This window comes from Thunnus albacares, chromosome 13 (genome assembly GCF_914725855.1).
Source record: "Thunnus albacares chromosome 13, fThuAlb1.1, whole genome shotgun sequence".
In the NCBI taxonomy this organism is placed as follows: Eukaryota; Metazoa; Chordata; class Actinopteri; order Scombriformes; family Scombridae; genus Thunnus; species Thunnus albacares.
In genome coordinates, this window is record NC_058118.1 from 14,576,151 (window position 1) to 14,589,947 (window position 13,797).

The 13,797-nt window shown below is 39.6% G+C and overlaps 1 protein-coding gene across 1 annotated transcript in view; it reads right to left on the bottom strand.

The window, feature by feature from the left end:
- The window catches only part of LOC122995102 (protocadherin Fat 3), a 63,727-nt gene that overhangs the window by 17,240 nt on the left and 32,690 nt on the right, over window positions 1–13,797 (bottom strand). Inside the window, exons 23-40 of the mRNA XM_044370111.1 lie at window positions 13,234–13,598; window positions 12,768–12,921; window positions 12,048–12,155; window positions 11,745–11,928; window positions 11,112–11,332; window positions 10,400–10,852; window positions 10,095–10,229; window positions 9,599–9,992; window positions 8,334–8,530; window positions 5,404–5,557; window positions 5,047–5,280; window positions 4,640–4,818; window positions 2,160–2,373; window positions 1,765–1,979; window positions 1,528–1,665; window positions 1,179–1,322; window positions 896–1,093; window positions 9–286 (exon numbers count right to left, since the gene is read on the bottom strand). Coding sequence (XP_044226046.1) covers window positions 9–286; window positions 896–1,093; window positions 1,179–1,322; window positions 1,528–1,665; window positions 1,765–1,979; window positions 2,160–2,373; window positions 4,640–4,818; window positions 5,047–5,280; window positions 5,404–5,557; window positions 8,334–8,530; window positions 9,599–9,992; window positions 10,095–10,229; window positions 10,400–10,852; window positions 11,112–11,332; window positions 11,745–11,928; window positions 12,048–12,155; window positions 12,768–12,921; window positions 13,234–13,598 — 3,965 coding nt within the window. The remainder of the gene's footprint in view (window positions 1–8; window positions 287–895; window positions 1,094–1,178; window positions 1,323–1,527; window positions 1,666–1,764; window positions 1,980–2,159; window positions 2,374–4,639; window positions 4,819–5,046; window positions 5,281–5,403; window positions 5,558–8,333; window positions 8,531–9,598; window positions 9,993–10,094; window positions 10,230–10,399; window positions 10,853–11,111; window positions 11,333–11,744; window positions 11,929–12,047; window positions 12,156–12,767; window positions 12,922–13,233; window positions 13,599–13,797) is intronic.

Below are 13,797 nucleotides of genomic sequence, written 5' to 3' on the forward strand. Positions count from 1 at the left end.
ATAAGTACCTGCCAGGTTCCAGGCCTGGCAGAGCCACAATGCTGCCATCCTGTCTGCTGATCTTAAACATGCTCTTGGGCTGAAGCCTCTGGGTAAATGACAACACATCATTGGGGTCACGGTCCGTTGCATAGATCCGACCTATTGGGCCTCCCTGGAAGGTATCTGTTACCATGACAATGAAGATTTCCAGGGGAGAGACGGCTGGTTTGTACTGACTGTTCCCAATGACCCTCAGAAATACCCAGGAAGAAGAGGTAAGACGTGGTTTACCAGAGTCCCTTGCCTAAGAGACCGAGACAAAATTAAGGTTACATTTTCAATAACGCAAATCAAAGAAACAAAAGTAAAGTTCTGCTGAAATATTAAGAAAACCATTTAAGGTTAAAAACTTTAAATTTTAATTTATTACTGCTGGTTGCATATGAACACAATTTCTTACTGGGGAAGATGATGAAAGATTGTTATAGAACACTAAAGAAGGTCATATGATAAGATTGTTTTATGGTCTTTTGATGTTCAGACTCTCACTCTCATGGCATTTCCATGACGAAATATTAAAAACATACAGAAACAAAAAATATAGACATCCCTGTGGTTAGAACTTGAAAAAAGCATATTGATTTAAAGCAGTCAATATTTTAGGATCCTACTTTTATGCCATCACATTAGTGGTGTTAATAGCTTCTCCATTACAGAAATAAATTTGTAAAAGGCTGCTCTATAAACCCCAGACTCTAATAGCCTGATTTAGCAGTTAACAGTGAGAGAGTTTATAAGTAATGGGCGGCTCCCAGTGGTGACTGTGTGTAACTGAAACTGTAACTGAAAGTGTATTTGTTAGTCAACTTTTCCTGATGAAATAGTGGTTTGAGAACAAACATCTGTCCCTTACCTGGATTTCAAGGGTGAACTCTCTGGGGGCTTCAGGGCCAAACACACGGTTGGACCTCAGAGTTCCAGTTTGGTCCAGGGAGAGGAAACTTCCCTCATTTCCAGAAACAATGCGAAACTCAAAGGGAGGGCCATTTCTAGAGGAGTCTTTATCACTGACTGACAGCTTCAGCAAGGTGGTGCCAGCAGCTTGGTTTAGCTGGAATTATGGACAGAGGGAAGTTGAGATGATGCTAGCAAAAGAAAAAAAACACATACATAAGCAAACACTCACAGACTGTTACCTGTATGACAGCTGTGGAGTTGGGCGGGGTGAAGACAGGAGGGTTGTCGTTAACGTCGGAGATGTCGATGTTAATGGTGACAGTGGAGGACATGGCAGGAGAGCCACTGTCAAACGCCTGCACTGACAAAGAGTACCTGGATATCTAGACGAAACAGGGGGGAATGTGAATGCCATAGCATCTGTATGTATTAGGCAATATGGCACGCACTATTATCCTTGCATAATATGAGACTTTATTGGATGTTCACATTGAGTGGACCTGGAATTTTCTGTCTTGGCTGTGCTCATGAACCATAAAATTACTATTGATTGTTTATGAGATATTGTACTTAAAAATGCATCCTTACTAGTTCTCTGTCAAGCCGTTTATTGACTTTGAGGAGTCCTGTCACAGGGTCAATCCAGAAGTGGTTACTACGGTCACCTTTCAGAATAGAGTACGTGATTCGCCCATTCACTTGGCTGTCCAGGTCCTCTGCCAATACCTAAAAAAAAACACATACAGAGAGAAAATGAAACTTAACAAAAACAAAGTGTTGAGAGGAAAAGATAAGGGTGGACAACAAATTAAGACCAAATGTTACCCTTGTAATTGTCTGCCCAACAGATGCATCCTCGCTGACTAGAACATTGTAGATGTCCTGACTGAAGGCAGGAGCGTTGTCATTAACATCCATGAGTTCAATGGTTACCATGGTAGCGGTGCTCAGAGGAGGGTCCCCGCTGTCCCAGGCCTCAATGGTAAGGTAGTAGTCCTTACACACCTCAAAGTCCAAATCATCAGCCACAGAAATAGAGCCTAAAACATACAAATAGTGTTATGCAATATATGCATGTGCATGGACAAACACTCAGACATGTTACAAGGTATTCATAATATATTACTCACAAACACACACTATTCATACTAATCTTTTAATTTTGTAGTAAGGGAAAACAAAGATGACTTTCTATTCAATATTGATGGGCCTCTACTTACCCAAGTTTCTGTTTATGGTGAACTTTTTTAACTCATTGCCTGACCGGATGTTGTAAGTGATCTCAGCATTCGGTCCGATGTCAGCACTAGTCGCCAACACTCGCAGCACCTCAGTTCCCACGGCAACATCCTCAGGCACAGTAACAGCGTAGTCCCTCCTCTGGAAGACTGGAGCATTGTCATTCACATCCAGAACCAAAATGGTCAAATCGACCTAACGGAGACACAAAAGACTGTAACAGGACTCCCTATCAATTCATGTTTCTGAAGAGCTCCCTGCCTGGAAGCTCAGTTTCAGCACCATGGACAGCGGACCCACAAACATAAATTCGAACAAAGACACTAAAGGAAGGAATCAATTGAAATGACCACCAAAACCTGAGAGAGCATGTTTTGGCCACTAGATAATGTTAAAAGATCTGTGGAATTACAGAGTTACATAAATGCTGTTTTTGCTCAATGGATTCCGAGTAAAAGGTTCACTTTTTCATGGTGTTTTCTGCTTTTGGAGGGAACTTCTAAACACAGGCTTTAAAATAAAGCTGTGGTGTCACAGAAACACTTATATTGCCAACCTTATTATTTTGTCAGAGAAAGTGTTTATCCTGAAAGCTGCTGGGGTGGATTCCCTGAATATTAATAAATCTAGAATGCTTCTTAATGCTATTTTATTTTGGAACAACATATTGCAAACACTAATAGAAATACTAAAAAACATATTGAAAAAATGAAGATGTTTTTGTTGCTGATGGATGTTATGAATGCACTTTGTGAATCTCGTGTACTGTATGTTGAATGAATTTGATCATTTGCCTTGAGTAATCATCCTGCAAGGTTGTTTTCCAGTTTTGTACATAATAATGCCATTATTTTGGATATGAGAATTAGGACTCTGTATTCCTTTTTTATTTCTTTTTAGGTCTGGTGATCCATGTTATAAGTCTGTTCATATGAGGATGGATTTTGTGTTTTTTGTGTGATGTTTGTTGCTTTTTGTTTAAGATATGTGTCTTTTGATTTCTGATTATGTTCTGTTCTTTTGATTTTTATTTCTATTGTACTTTGTCTCTTAATAAAAAAAATATACTCATTCTAGCAGCTCAGTCATCATATATCCCCATTGCATGCATGTGCAAAAACTGTCATATGTCCAAAACATTTTTTGAAGAGTGGCTATGTTTAGGCATCTCTTTAAAGCTGTTTATAGTTTATTGGTTTAGAGATTAGGATTAAGTATAAGGTTAAAAATGGAAACATCTTGGTATTAGAAATATAAATAGGCTGGTATAGAGGATGGGTGGATGAACAGGTGTACAAATTGTTACATTTGGGACTAGTGTCAGTTTGGTGGGGTTGAGGTTGTTCACCAGCTGCTCACCAGCTATCCCACTAGTCTTTGGGAGCAAGCAGCATAATGATACTGGGTCACTGATCAGACACACATGATCCCAGTTCCACTAAATGCAAGTGGGATGCCACTAGTGCTAAGAGTATTGCTACCTGTACTGCTGTTATATTACTGTGCTTACTACAAATACTGCTACAACTCTTGGTACCACTACTGTTACTGCCACTGCATTTGCTTCTATTACAGCTCCAACTACTTCTGCTTGTATTACAGTAGCAGTGATAATGATACTACTGAGCTACTGCTAAAAATAATAATACCCAGCAGCATCAGCACCATGGACAGTGAACTTCTAAACATAAACAGCAAGATTTTCATCCAAGAGTCCAAACAAGCAACACCTGCTACACTTTTGCCCGGGGTTTATTTTCAGGTTGTATTTATGGCTTCTTCTGGCAGCCTTTAAAAGGATCTAAAAAAAGAGAGTGTGTGTGTGTGTGAGAGTGCCAACACTGTTTCAGCCAATCTTATGGTCTATTCCTCCTCTTTTCTGCGCTGCCTCTGAAACTGTCACCTTCCCTATCTTTCCTATTCCACCCCGATGCACAATTTGATGGGTATTTATCTTAATTAAAATCTACTGGGGTCTTTATCTGATCTCTTCAGTAAACAACATGTTTTTATTCATTGGCTTTTCTTTATTCAGGCGTATGGACAGAAATACAGAGCAGATTACCAGGTAGATGACTCCATGGCTGACTAATCTGCAATTTAATATGTAGTGTATGAATTCTAATTACATTATTGTGTTTAAATGATTTAATTAAAAATAATATCTAATTTGAGTTTTAGAAATTATTAGTCATTGATCTTAAATACCCAGAAGCTGAGTTAATTACTCTCTATCTGATTTAATTATTCAGAAAACCCTGATTATATCACCTAAAATATAAATGTCTTCCTAAGCTTTGTCTTCATTGTGAATTTCAATAATATTCATAAGTGCATTTTATTTTTTTCCACATTTATTAATGAATGTGTGGGGAATAGCTTTTACTATAGTTAGATTTACTGGATAGCACGGAAAAAATACAAATTCGATTGAATGAAGTCACTTGGACTTCCCACCAACCTGTGAGGATAGTGCCCCCTGTTGCCCAGCTTGGTCAGTGGCCTGGACACGAACCCGATATGAGTCTCGGCTCTCTCTGTCCAGAGATTTCTCCAGTATTACCATCCCAGATACTGGGTCGATGGAAAAGAACCCATTGACTGAATCCACCAAAGAATAGACCACTGTACGGTTTAGACCTAGAGGACACATTCATGCACACACAAGACTTAATATCATGCCAAAATGTTCTTCTTCGTGTTCATAGAAATCATCTTTCTGAACAAAGAGTAATGGTAGATTACGCACAAATTGTATGTGATGCATACACAATATAATAATGCTCATGGTCTTTCTCATGTACAATTTAGAAAACCCTCTGCTCTCATCATTGGCTTTGCTTGATGTGTTACATCATACCACCTTACCTTCATCAGGGTCACTGGCTTGTAGTCGGGTAAGCAAAGCATTGGGGGCGGCATTCTCATATACACTAGCCAGGTAATGAGTAGAGGAGAAAGAGGGTGCATTGTCATTCACATCCAACACCTTGAGAGAAATGTCAGAGCGGCAGAACAACCCTCCTCCATCAGTTGCCTGGGCAATGAGTTTGTAGGTGGGTGTCATTTCTCGGTCCATGACAGTGGCTGTACGCAACTCACCTTAGGTACAAATGGAGAGGTAGCACAAGAGTTACAAAAATAAATTAAGCTGTGTGTTTAATTTATGGTGTGTTGTACTGTTTGATCAGACAAAACCTAAAGACAAATATTAATTGAATGTACCAGTGTTTGCATCCATGTAGAAATCTTCGACCCCGATGCCAAATAGTGAATATTGGATCTCAGCACTGGAGCCTGAGTCAGCATCTGTTGCGCCCACTGTCAGAATGCCCTTGTTAGTGGGAATGTCCTCAGGAAAAGAGGCGCTATACACCGCCTGGCACAACAAACCAACACATATATATAAGCGCACAGTGAAAAAACAAAACAGAACAAAACAAAAAAAACCCATCTATCCAATACATCAAAAAACACAAACTGTTCTGCACTGCATCCATTATCTCTGCTGATAGAACGAGCACAGCAGAGTTAAGTGCTCTTTTCTTCCCCTAGCTGCCACTATTGCTGGTGGCGACTGTCTCTAGAGAGGAACTTGGTGACCTCACTCTTTCACCAATACACAATACCAATGCACTATAGTAAATCTACTGTAGTATGTCCAAGCACAATGCATCATACCCCACCCTGCTGTTTGTACTCTGTCACATCAGAGTTATCCTGTACATGATTATAAACAATTTAGAGCTGAGACTATTAGTCTATTTATCGAGCAAATTAATCTACAATTATTTTGATAACTGTTTAATCATCTAAGTAGATTTGCTGCTTTTCAATGTTTTAAATCTTTGTAAAGTGAATATTGTTGTCTTTTACACTGCTCCACTGACTAAACAAGTGATTTTAAGACGTCACCTTGGGCTATAGGAAATTATGATTGTGAAAAATTGTGATTTTTACACTATTTTCTATCATTTTATAGATAAAACTGTTAAATCATTAATTGAAAATAACAGTTTGTTGCATCCCTAAAAGTATTCAAATATTGGTCATCAAACAATTATCACTGCGTTTCCTGATAATACTGATTACACTAGCATACCTGACATGGCTAATGCTAGAAGTATTGCTACTACACAGCTTCTATCAATACTACTGCTACAAATAAAACAACTCCTATCACTAGTCTAACACCACAGGTTTTACTAGCACTACCCAGCTACAGCTACCTCTACTACTCCTATTACCACGGTAATTATCACTAATGCTTCCTGTGCAGCTTCTAACATGACTATACTACGTCTAGTAGCAGAAGTGGCACTAGTCCATGAACTGTTACTGCCATTACTGTCATTTCTACAACTGACTGTACCACTACTACTGGCACAATAAAAAGCTTCTAGTTTCTATCACTGATTCATATAATTTATAAGCAAACTGACATTTTTGTAAGAACCCATCACCTTTTAACTGTGAGTATAATGCAATTATCAAAGCTAGTTTATAGGTTACAGTACATCCCCTGAAGTAGACTGTAGTACAGAGACTATTTGTTCAAATGAATGAGAATCAATATTTGAACTGAATAAATCCTGTTTTACTACTGCAGCTCCAGATTTTAATTTCCTTACAAAGTCATGAATATGCTAATTTTAACATTATTCAATACAATAATTTTCTGAGCTAAGCCACCCTTAAAATTACCCAAGATTAAGTTCATCTTTGTGGGAATTGGAGCCTCCACTCATTCTTGAAACTTTGTCAAATACAAAATCAACACTGTATGATACTGTATATTGTCTCCACAATGATAATGTTTGGAAGCACTTTGAAGTTTTAAAATTACAATTTTTTGTGGAATGTTATTGGAGGTTTTCATTTGATTAATATTTAAATTAGTAAGTAATCACATATGGGACTAGTCATCATACTGCTATGACTTATAGTAAATATAGTAATAATTTAAAAAATTAACAAATGAATGAATTATTCATTCATTCATGATGCATGTGTTTAGTTTTGAAAAATAACCTAAACAAAAGCCCCTTTCACACATGCAGTCTATCCCTGAAATGTTCAGGAACATTTCCTGCATGGAGTCAAGTGTAAATGGGAGGGGATGGATATTCCCACCTCAAGACCTAACATTTCAGGGAAAATGCCAGTACGGCTGTGTTGTGAATGAGAGCAGTAACATTGCAAGAGCAAGCATGTAAAGGGTTATGTCCATCTGATGAAAGATGTTTTCATATGGACAGAGCAAACCAATCACAAGACGTGCTGCAAGTTGGGTGGTGTTTGGTTTTGGTTCGTCTGCTTTCAACACGGTGGCTGCGTCACAAATTTTATCATCTTACGGCTCAACAGTACACTAAAATATGTTTCTGAAAAAATTTGAGGCGAGAAATAGGCAATGCAGTAACATCATTTTGATTAATATTTGATCAGGACTGCCTAGTTTAAAAGTTTGATCTGAGTTTCGTGAGTTTCACCCTCTTCTTCTGTTGAGTTTTATGGGAGTTGGCATCCGTAAGTGTTGCATTACCGCCATGTGCTGGACTGTCCCTTGCTCATCTATTCCGGCATTGCCATAGCAGGTGTGAAAAGGCGCAAGATGGAAATGTTAATGAATGTAGCTGCATGTGTGAACAGTGAATATCACTAGTGGTGCCTGAAAGGTTATCCCAGTAATTTAGTAGTATCCCAGGAACTATGTGTGAAAGAGGCAAAAGAGTTCAATTTACTGGGCTTCACAACAACACTGAAATGATTCATTTTACATAAATAATAAATGACTGACTTACTTTTCAACCATTTTAACAAAGTCTACTTTTTTCACTATCCCAGTACTTACCCATTATTATATTATCAAAAGGAATGTATTATTTCTGTATTATTTTTCCAATACAACATCAACTGGAATGTAGTTAGCTTGGAGACAAAAAGCAAATTACTGAGAAAGACAATTACTTCATAATGAGACATAAAAAGGCAATCATAGTACTTTACTGCCCTTCTGTTAGCATTTTGAAAATGTGATTATAAAATAGTAAACTGACATAGCAGTTCATCCTGCTACATTCCCCAGTCTCCTCTGTGTTTGTTTGCTTTGCAGGTTTTAATTTTGCCCATTTCCATTTGTCTTTATCCCTGACCTGGTTGCAGATGGGGCTGTTGTCATTGGCATCCATGACGGTAACTTCCACTGCAGTGCGAGCGACATATAGGCCATCGCTGGCTGTGATGTTGAGCAGGTACCAGTCCTGCTGCTCACGATCCAGTAGACCACTCACATAAACCTTCCACTCCCCTTGCACGAGGGCCAAGCCAAACACGCCCCGCGGGTTTCCGCCTGGAGATTACAAAGATGAGGATTAGAATGCTGACAGCAAAGAAAGATGAGAAGATGTATTGTGACAAACGTGTGAAAATGGAAGACTTATTCATTCACAAGATGAATGAACATAAGCTCTCCGCCCATCCACACACACACACACACACACACACACACACACACACACACAAAATGATGCAGGTACCCTTTGGCGCAATCAACAAACATCTATCATCATAGTGTAAACCAAACCAGTGATGTAGCAGTTATGGCCTTTCAGAGTTTCAAAATTTGACCTTTTATTACATGGCTTCCATTAGGCCAATCAGTATTTTTAAATGCCACAACACAAGGGCAATTTATATCATCCTTAGTCATTATCAGATAGAGTTATGTGAATAGAAAACAGCAAGCTCAGTGTCAAGGTGAGAGTTTTACTGGAGAGGCCTCACATGTTATTTTATTACTCCCGTAAAAACGGAGGGCATGCAAAGTCATGCATGGGTCTGTGAAAGACTGCTACAGCTACATTGCAATTGTTTCTGTTGAAAATTTTATATTGTTTTTCAGGAATCACTTTAAAGTTCCTTGCAAATGTGGTGTTCTATGTATGGAGGCCTTAACTTTAGGTACAGCAGACTGTAAAGACTCCCTTTTTATTCAGATATTTGTGTGTTACAAGTAGGAACGACCTCACCAATTAAACTTAAAGTCCAAAACACCATGAATTAATGAAACCCTCATGGGTTGGTTGGTTCTATTCAAAACTATATAATGCAAACTTTATTTTCTACCCATTTTTGTATCACCTATTTTGTATGTTATTGAAGTAATGGTTTCTCAACCTTGCTTGAAATGTTGTGTTGTAAAATACATACCTTATAATGTTAAAATTACAATGGAATATTAAAAAAATGAAAGGTTAGTCATGTTTGACATTTGAGTTCAAATTAATTTAAAACTTGACCTTTAATAATAGAAACCCCATTAGGCCAATGAATATTTTTTTATGCAACCCAACCTCAGCTCACTGCATGAGGATATTACTGCAGCTACACTATGTTGGTGTTCTCATAGTTTCCTCACCAGTGATGTAAAAGCTGACTAGGCGGTTTTGGTCAGCGCCATCCCGATCTTTAGTTTTCAGAACTGCCACGACTTCACCAAGGGGATCACTCTCTTTTACTGCACCCCGGTAGAGCTCTCTCTCAAACCGCGGCGGGTTGTCGTTAACGTCCGACACAGTGATGGTAACCACTGTGGTGGAGGAGAGAGACTGTAACTCCCCCAGATCAGAGGCCACTACTTCAAAGCTGTAGCTGGAGCAGGCCTCATGGTCCATCTGACTCACTGTGGTGATCCAGCCTGTTTTACTGTCAATGGCAAAGAAAGAATTCGTAGAGAAAGAGGCACTGAAGGAGCGAGCATCTTTTGTTAGGTCCAAGTTGTAGGTGAGCAGAGACCCGAGGCTGTAGGTTACCTGCAATAAAATCAAGATACATAGATTTTCAAAGCAATTGCAACACTTTTGTAGCAAAAAGAACAAAGTGCTTTGTGTCAGTTGAACTTGACTGTTACCCACCTGTCCGTTGGACCCCCAATCTGGATCAAGTGCACGCACTTGGACCACTCTTGTCCCTATTGGCATCCCCTCCATCACTGTTGCTACATAGGTGTTAGTCTCAAACACAGGCATGTTGTCATTCACGTCTAGAATCTGCAAAATGAGTTCAATGATTCAGCTCAACAAAGAATAAATTAGACTGAAAAAATAATGCAACATGCAATTATAGTTCCCTCATTATCTAATTTAACACTTGAAAAAACAGCATTTAAACAATAGTAAACAAAAGGCTAAGGGGCTCTATGTTTAATTGAGTCACCAACCTTAACCTCCACGTCCACAGTGGAGACAGACTCGATCAGGTCTCTTCTTGTTGTTGCTGCGACCTTGAAGCGAAAGATGCTGACCTGTTCGTAGTCCAGAGGCTTGACCAAACGGATCAGACCAGTTTCCCTCTCCACCAGGAAGGTCCCTCCTTGGTTGCTGTCGAGCGTCTCTCCTCCGACTGCAGAGAAGAACCCGGTCTGTCCAGGGCCCATGTACACAGACCCCAGGGCTGTTCCTACTGCTGTGTCTTCTGGAATGGTGAAGGAGTACTGAGGCTGGCTGAAGGAGGGAACAAACGCGTCTGGGGGGACAACGTGGATGAAGGCTGACACCAGGGAGTGTTTGGCTGGCAAACCGCAGTCTGTGGCTTTGACAAAGAAGGACAGCACAGTCCCCTGGAGGTGGTCCACAGTGCTCTTAGTCATCATCCATCCACTGTCTGGCTCCACCTGGGTACCAGCAAAATCACAATTTAATTTCAATTAAGTTTAGAGACAATAGTCTTCACTTTTTTGAATATTTGTAATGGAACTTAAATCTTAAGAGTCGTAGTTGACAATATCTCTCAATGGCAAATCAGGGTTATAGCCTAACATTGAGTTTTAATAATGTTGACCCTCATTAAATAAAATCTGTTGAGGGTTGGATCTGGTTAAAAGATAATCCATGCTGGTTTCAGTACAGTTAGTTAGAGTAAAATGCACTGACCTCCAGCACATCAACCAGTGATAGGCGTGCCTCGCTGTAAAGGGAATAGGTTATCCGTCCATTAGACCCAGCATCAGGGTCAGTGGCCTGGATTTGTGTGACCAGAGAACCTTTGGCAACATTTGCTTTGATGCTCATACGGTACTCCACTGCCCTAAATTGAGGGGCGTTGTCATTCTCATCTGCGAGAACCACTCGTACTGTGCAGAACGATGCACGTCCTGGAAAAATAAAAGGGTATAAATGTATGGATTTATCAGATGTACTTTAATACAGTACAGTATATAGTATGAATACTAGAGGAAATTGAGCTTATTCTACTGCTGCACTAGCTGTTAGTGATTCTGCACAAGTCCTTTCACTTAATGCAGTGCAAATGTAATGTGAATATGCTCAAATATTCATACATTTTCAGGAGTGTGAGATCTTATTATATGAAAGCTATCATCTTAAAGGCAACACCTACAGTATAGTACAGTGCATTTACCTAAAACAGCAATGTTAGCTGAATGTTAGCTGAGTGTTAGCTGCCAGATTACCAGGTAAGACTTCTTTTGTATTTTTAGTGTCTTATATTGGCTGATTTGAAGATGGCTTTTGTCATTTAATCAGTTTCAGTGCTCAAAATAATACCTCCACCATCCAGAGCCATAACAGTCAGCACCATGTCCTTGTTAAGAGGATTCTCTCTGTCTAACTTCAGGGCAGTGGATATGACTCCATCTGCATCAATGGTGAATTGAGTTTTCCCAAGGTCATTGATGAAGGAGTAGGTGATCTGACCAAAAAGCCCGGAGTCCTCGTCTGTTGCTCGAACCTGAAGGTCCGGTACAGAGATTTGAGAAATGATGACAGATTGAATTGGCCACTACAAGATTCTGCAACATCATTATTAATGTAGAAAGTTTCCTGTGAGTAGTGAAAAGGTGAACTCACCTGAATGACCTTTGACCCTGGGGGGGCATTTTCTTGGACCTCAGCCAGGTAGAACCTCTGGCTGAACACGGGGCTGTACAGGTTTGCTCCGAGGACTCGTACAATCACCTAGAAATCACCAACATTATCATTATAATCAGCATCTAATCATCTTAATCCTCATTGTCTGCTGACATTTTGTTGATGCCTTCACAGTAATCATCACTGGGTGATTTGTGGAATACAATCACATCAAGATGGCATGCAAACCAGCAGTAAGAGAATCAGACTTGTTATCAAAAGGTGTGTGATATGAAACTAAAGCTGCTCTGGAGGTATGCTGTGTTTACTTTATGTTAGAAGAAGAAGTGACATGTTATTGCTACAAGATGCAAGCATTAAAATTTAATATGAAGAGATTTCTTATTTCAGAGCCAAAAATATCCCAAACATCCCACTTATTATTACCACTAAGAGACAGATGTGAACATTTTTTTCCAGTTGGCAGCTCATCCTCATAGTAATTCTGATATGACATCAACACACGTTAACTTCCAACTTCACCAGCTTAGCTGCTCAGCAGAAAAGTGCAGCCGAACTAGACAGCTATGAATATCTGATATATCTGAAGCGAGGGGTTGCTAAGTTCACTCAGCTTGCTGTGTGAAAACACTGCAAAGGTTAAGAAAAGAACAAATCATTTGACAGAACTAAATTATAAGTGCTGAGAAGTTGTTTCACCTGAGCAGTGTTGGTGAAGACTCCATCTGACACAGACACATTGAGCTGATATGAGAGTTTCATGCCTTGTCTCCTCTTATTAGACAGACTAAGCACACCTGTATCGGGGTCCATCATGAAAGTCATTCTCTCATTCCCAGAGAGAATGCTGTACCTGCAGACAAATAAAAGAGAGAGTACAATTGTATAAAATGTCATTCTGCTGGAAACACTAGTTTCCACATTTCTTTAGGAGTGCTGAATCAAAATCGCTAGTGAAAAAGACAAATAAATGTTGGAATGAAAATGATATTTTTCTAACCCAAACACAAAAGCAAAATTACCTGGTGAGCACTGTTTTCTATAATCTAAGTTTATAAAGACATTCAACTTCAATGGGGAGCCATGTAATCAATTCTAATCATCACTTGTACAAAACATAACAAACACCCAGTCAAGAACCTTTTAAAACTTTTCTTTTTCTTACCTCAGCCTATGTGCATCACAGATGTCAGCATCCGACGCTTGAACACAGGTCACAAAGTGTCCTCGGGGAGCCAGCTCGCTGACAAAGGCTTCGTATAGCGCTTGGCTGAAATTAGGTGGGTTGTCATTTGTGTCAGTAACAGTTACAGTGACACTAACATCGCTGCTGAGGGCAGGGTCTCCACTGTCCGTCGCTCTGACAATGAAGTTGTAGCGCTGGATGAGCTCATAGTCAAGCAAGCGTGCCGTGAATACCAGTCCGCTGTTACTGTCAATGTTGAAGTAGTCGGTGCTGTTGTAGATGTCAGATAGGATTTGATAACTCACCACAGCGTTCTTTTCAGAGTCTTGGTCCTGGGCAAACACCTACAGAGAGAGTAACATTAAACTTTGCATTACCTCATGCATTATTCATGATACGGTCTGGTTTGCTTCCCCTGACATACTCCATAGCTACAGTACCCGAGTCCTGATTAAAATATGAAATAAAGTTTCAGGTTTCTCTGAGATACTGTCAGGGCACAATTGCATCTAAAACTATAATCAAAAACTTGGTTGAGTATCT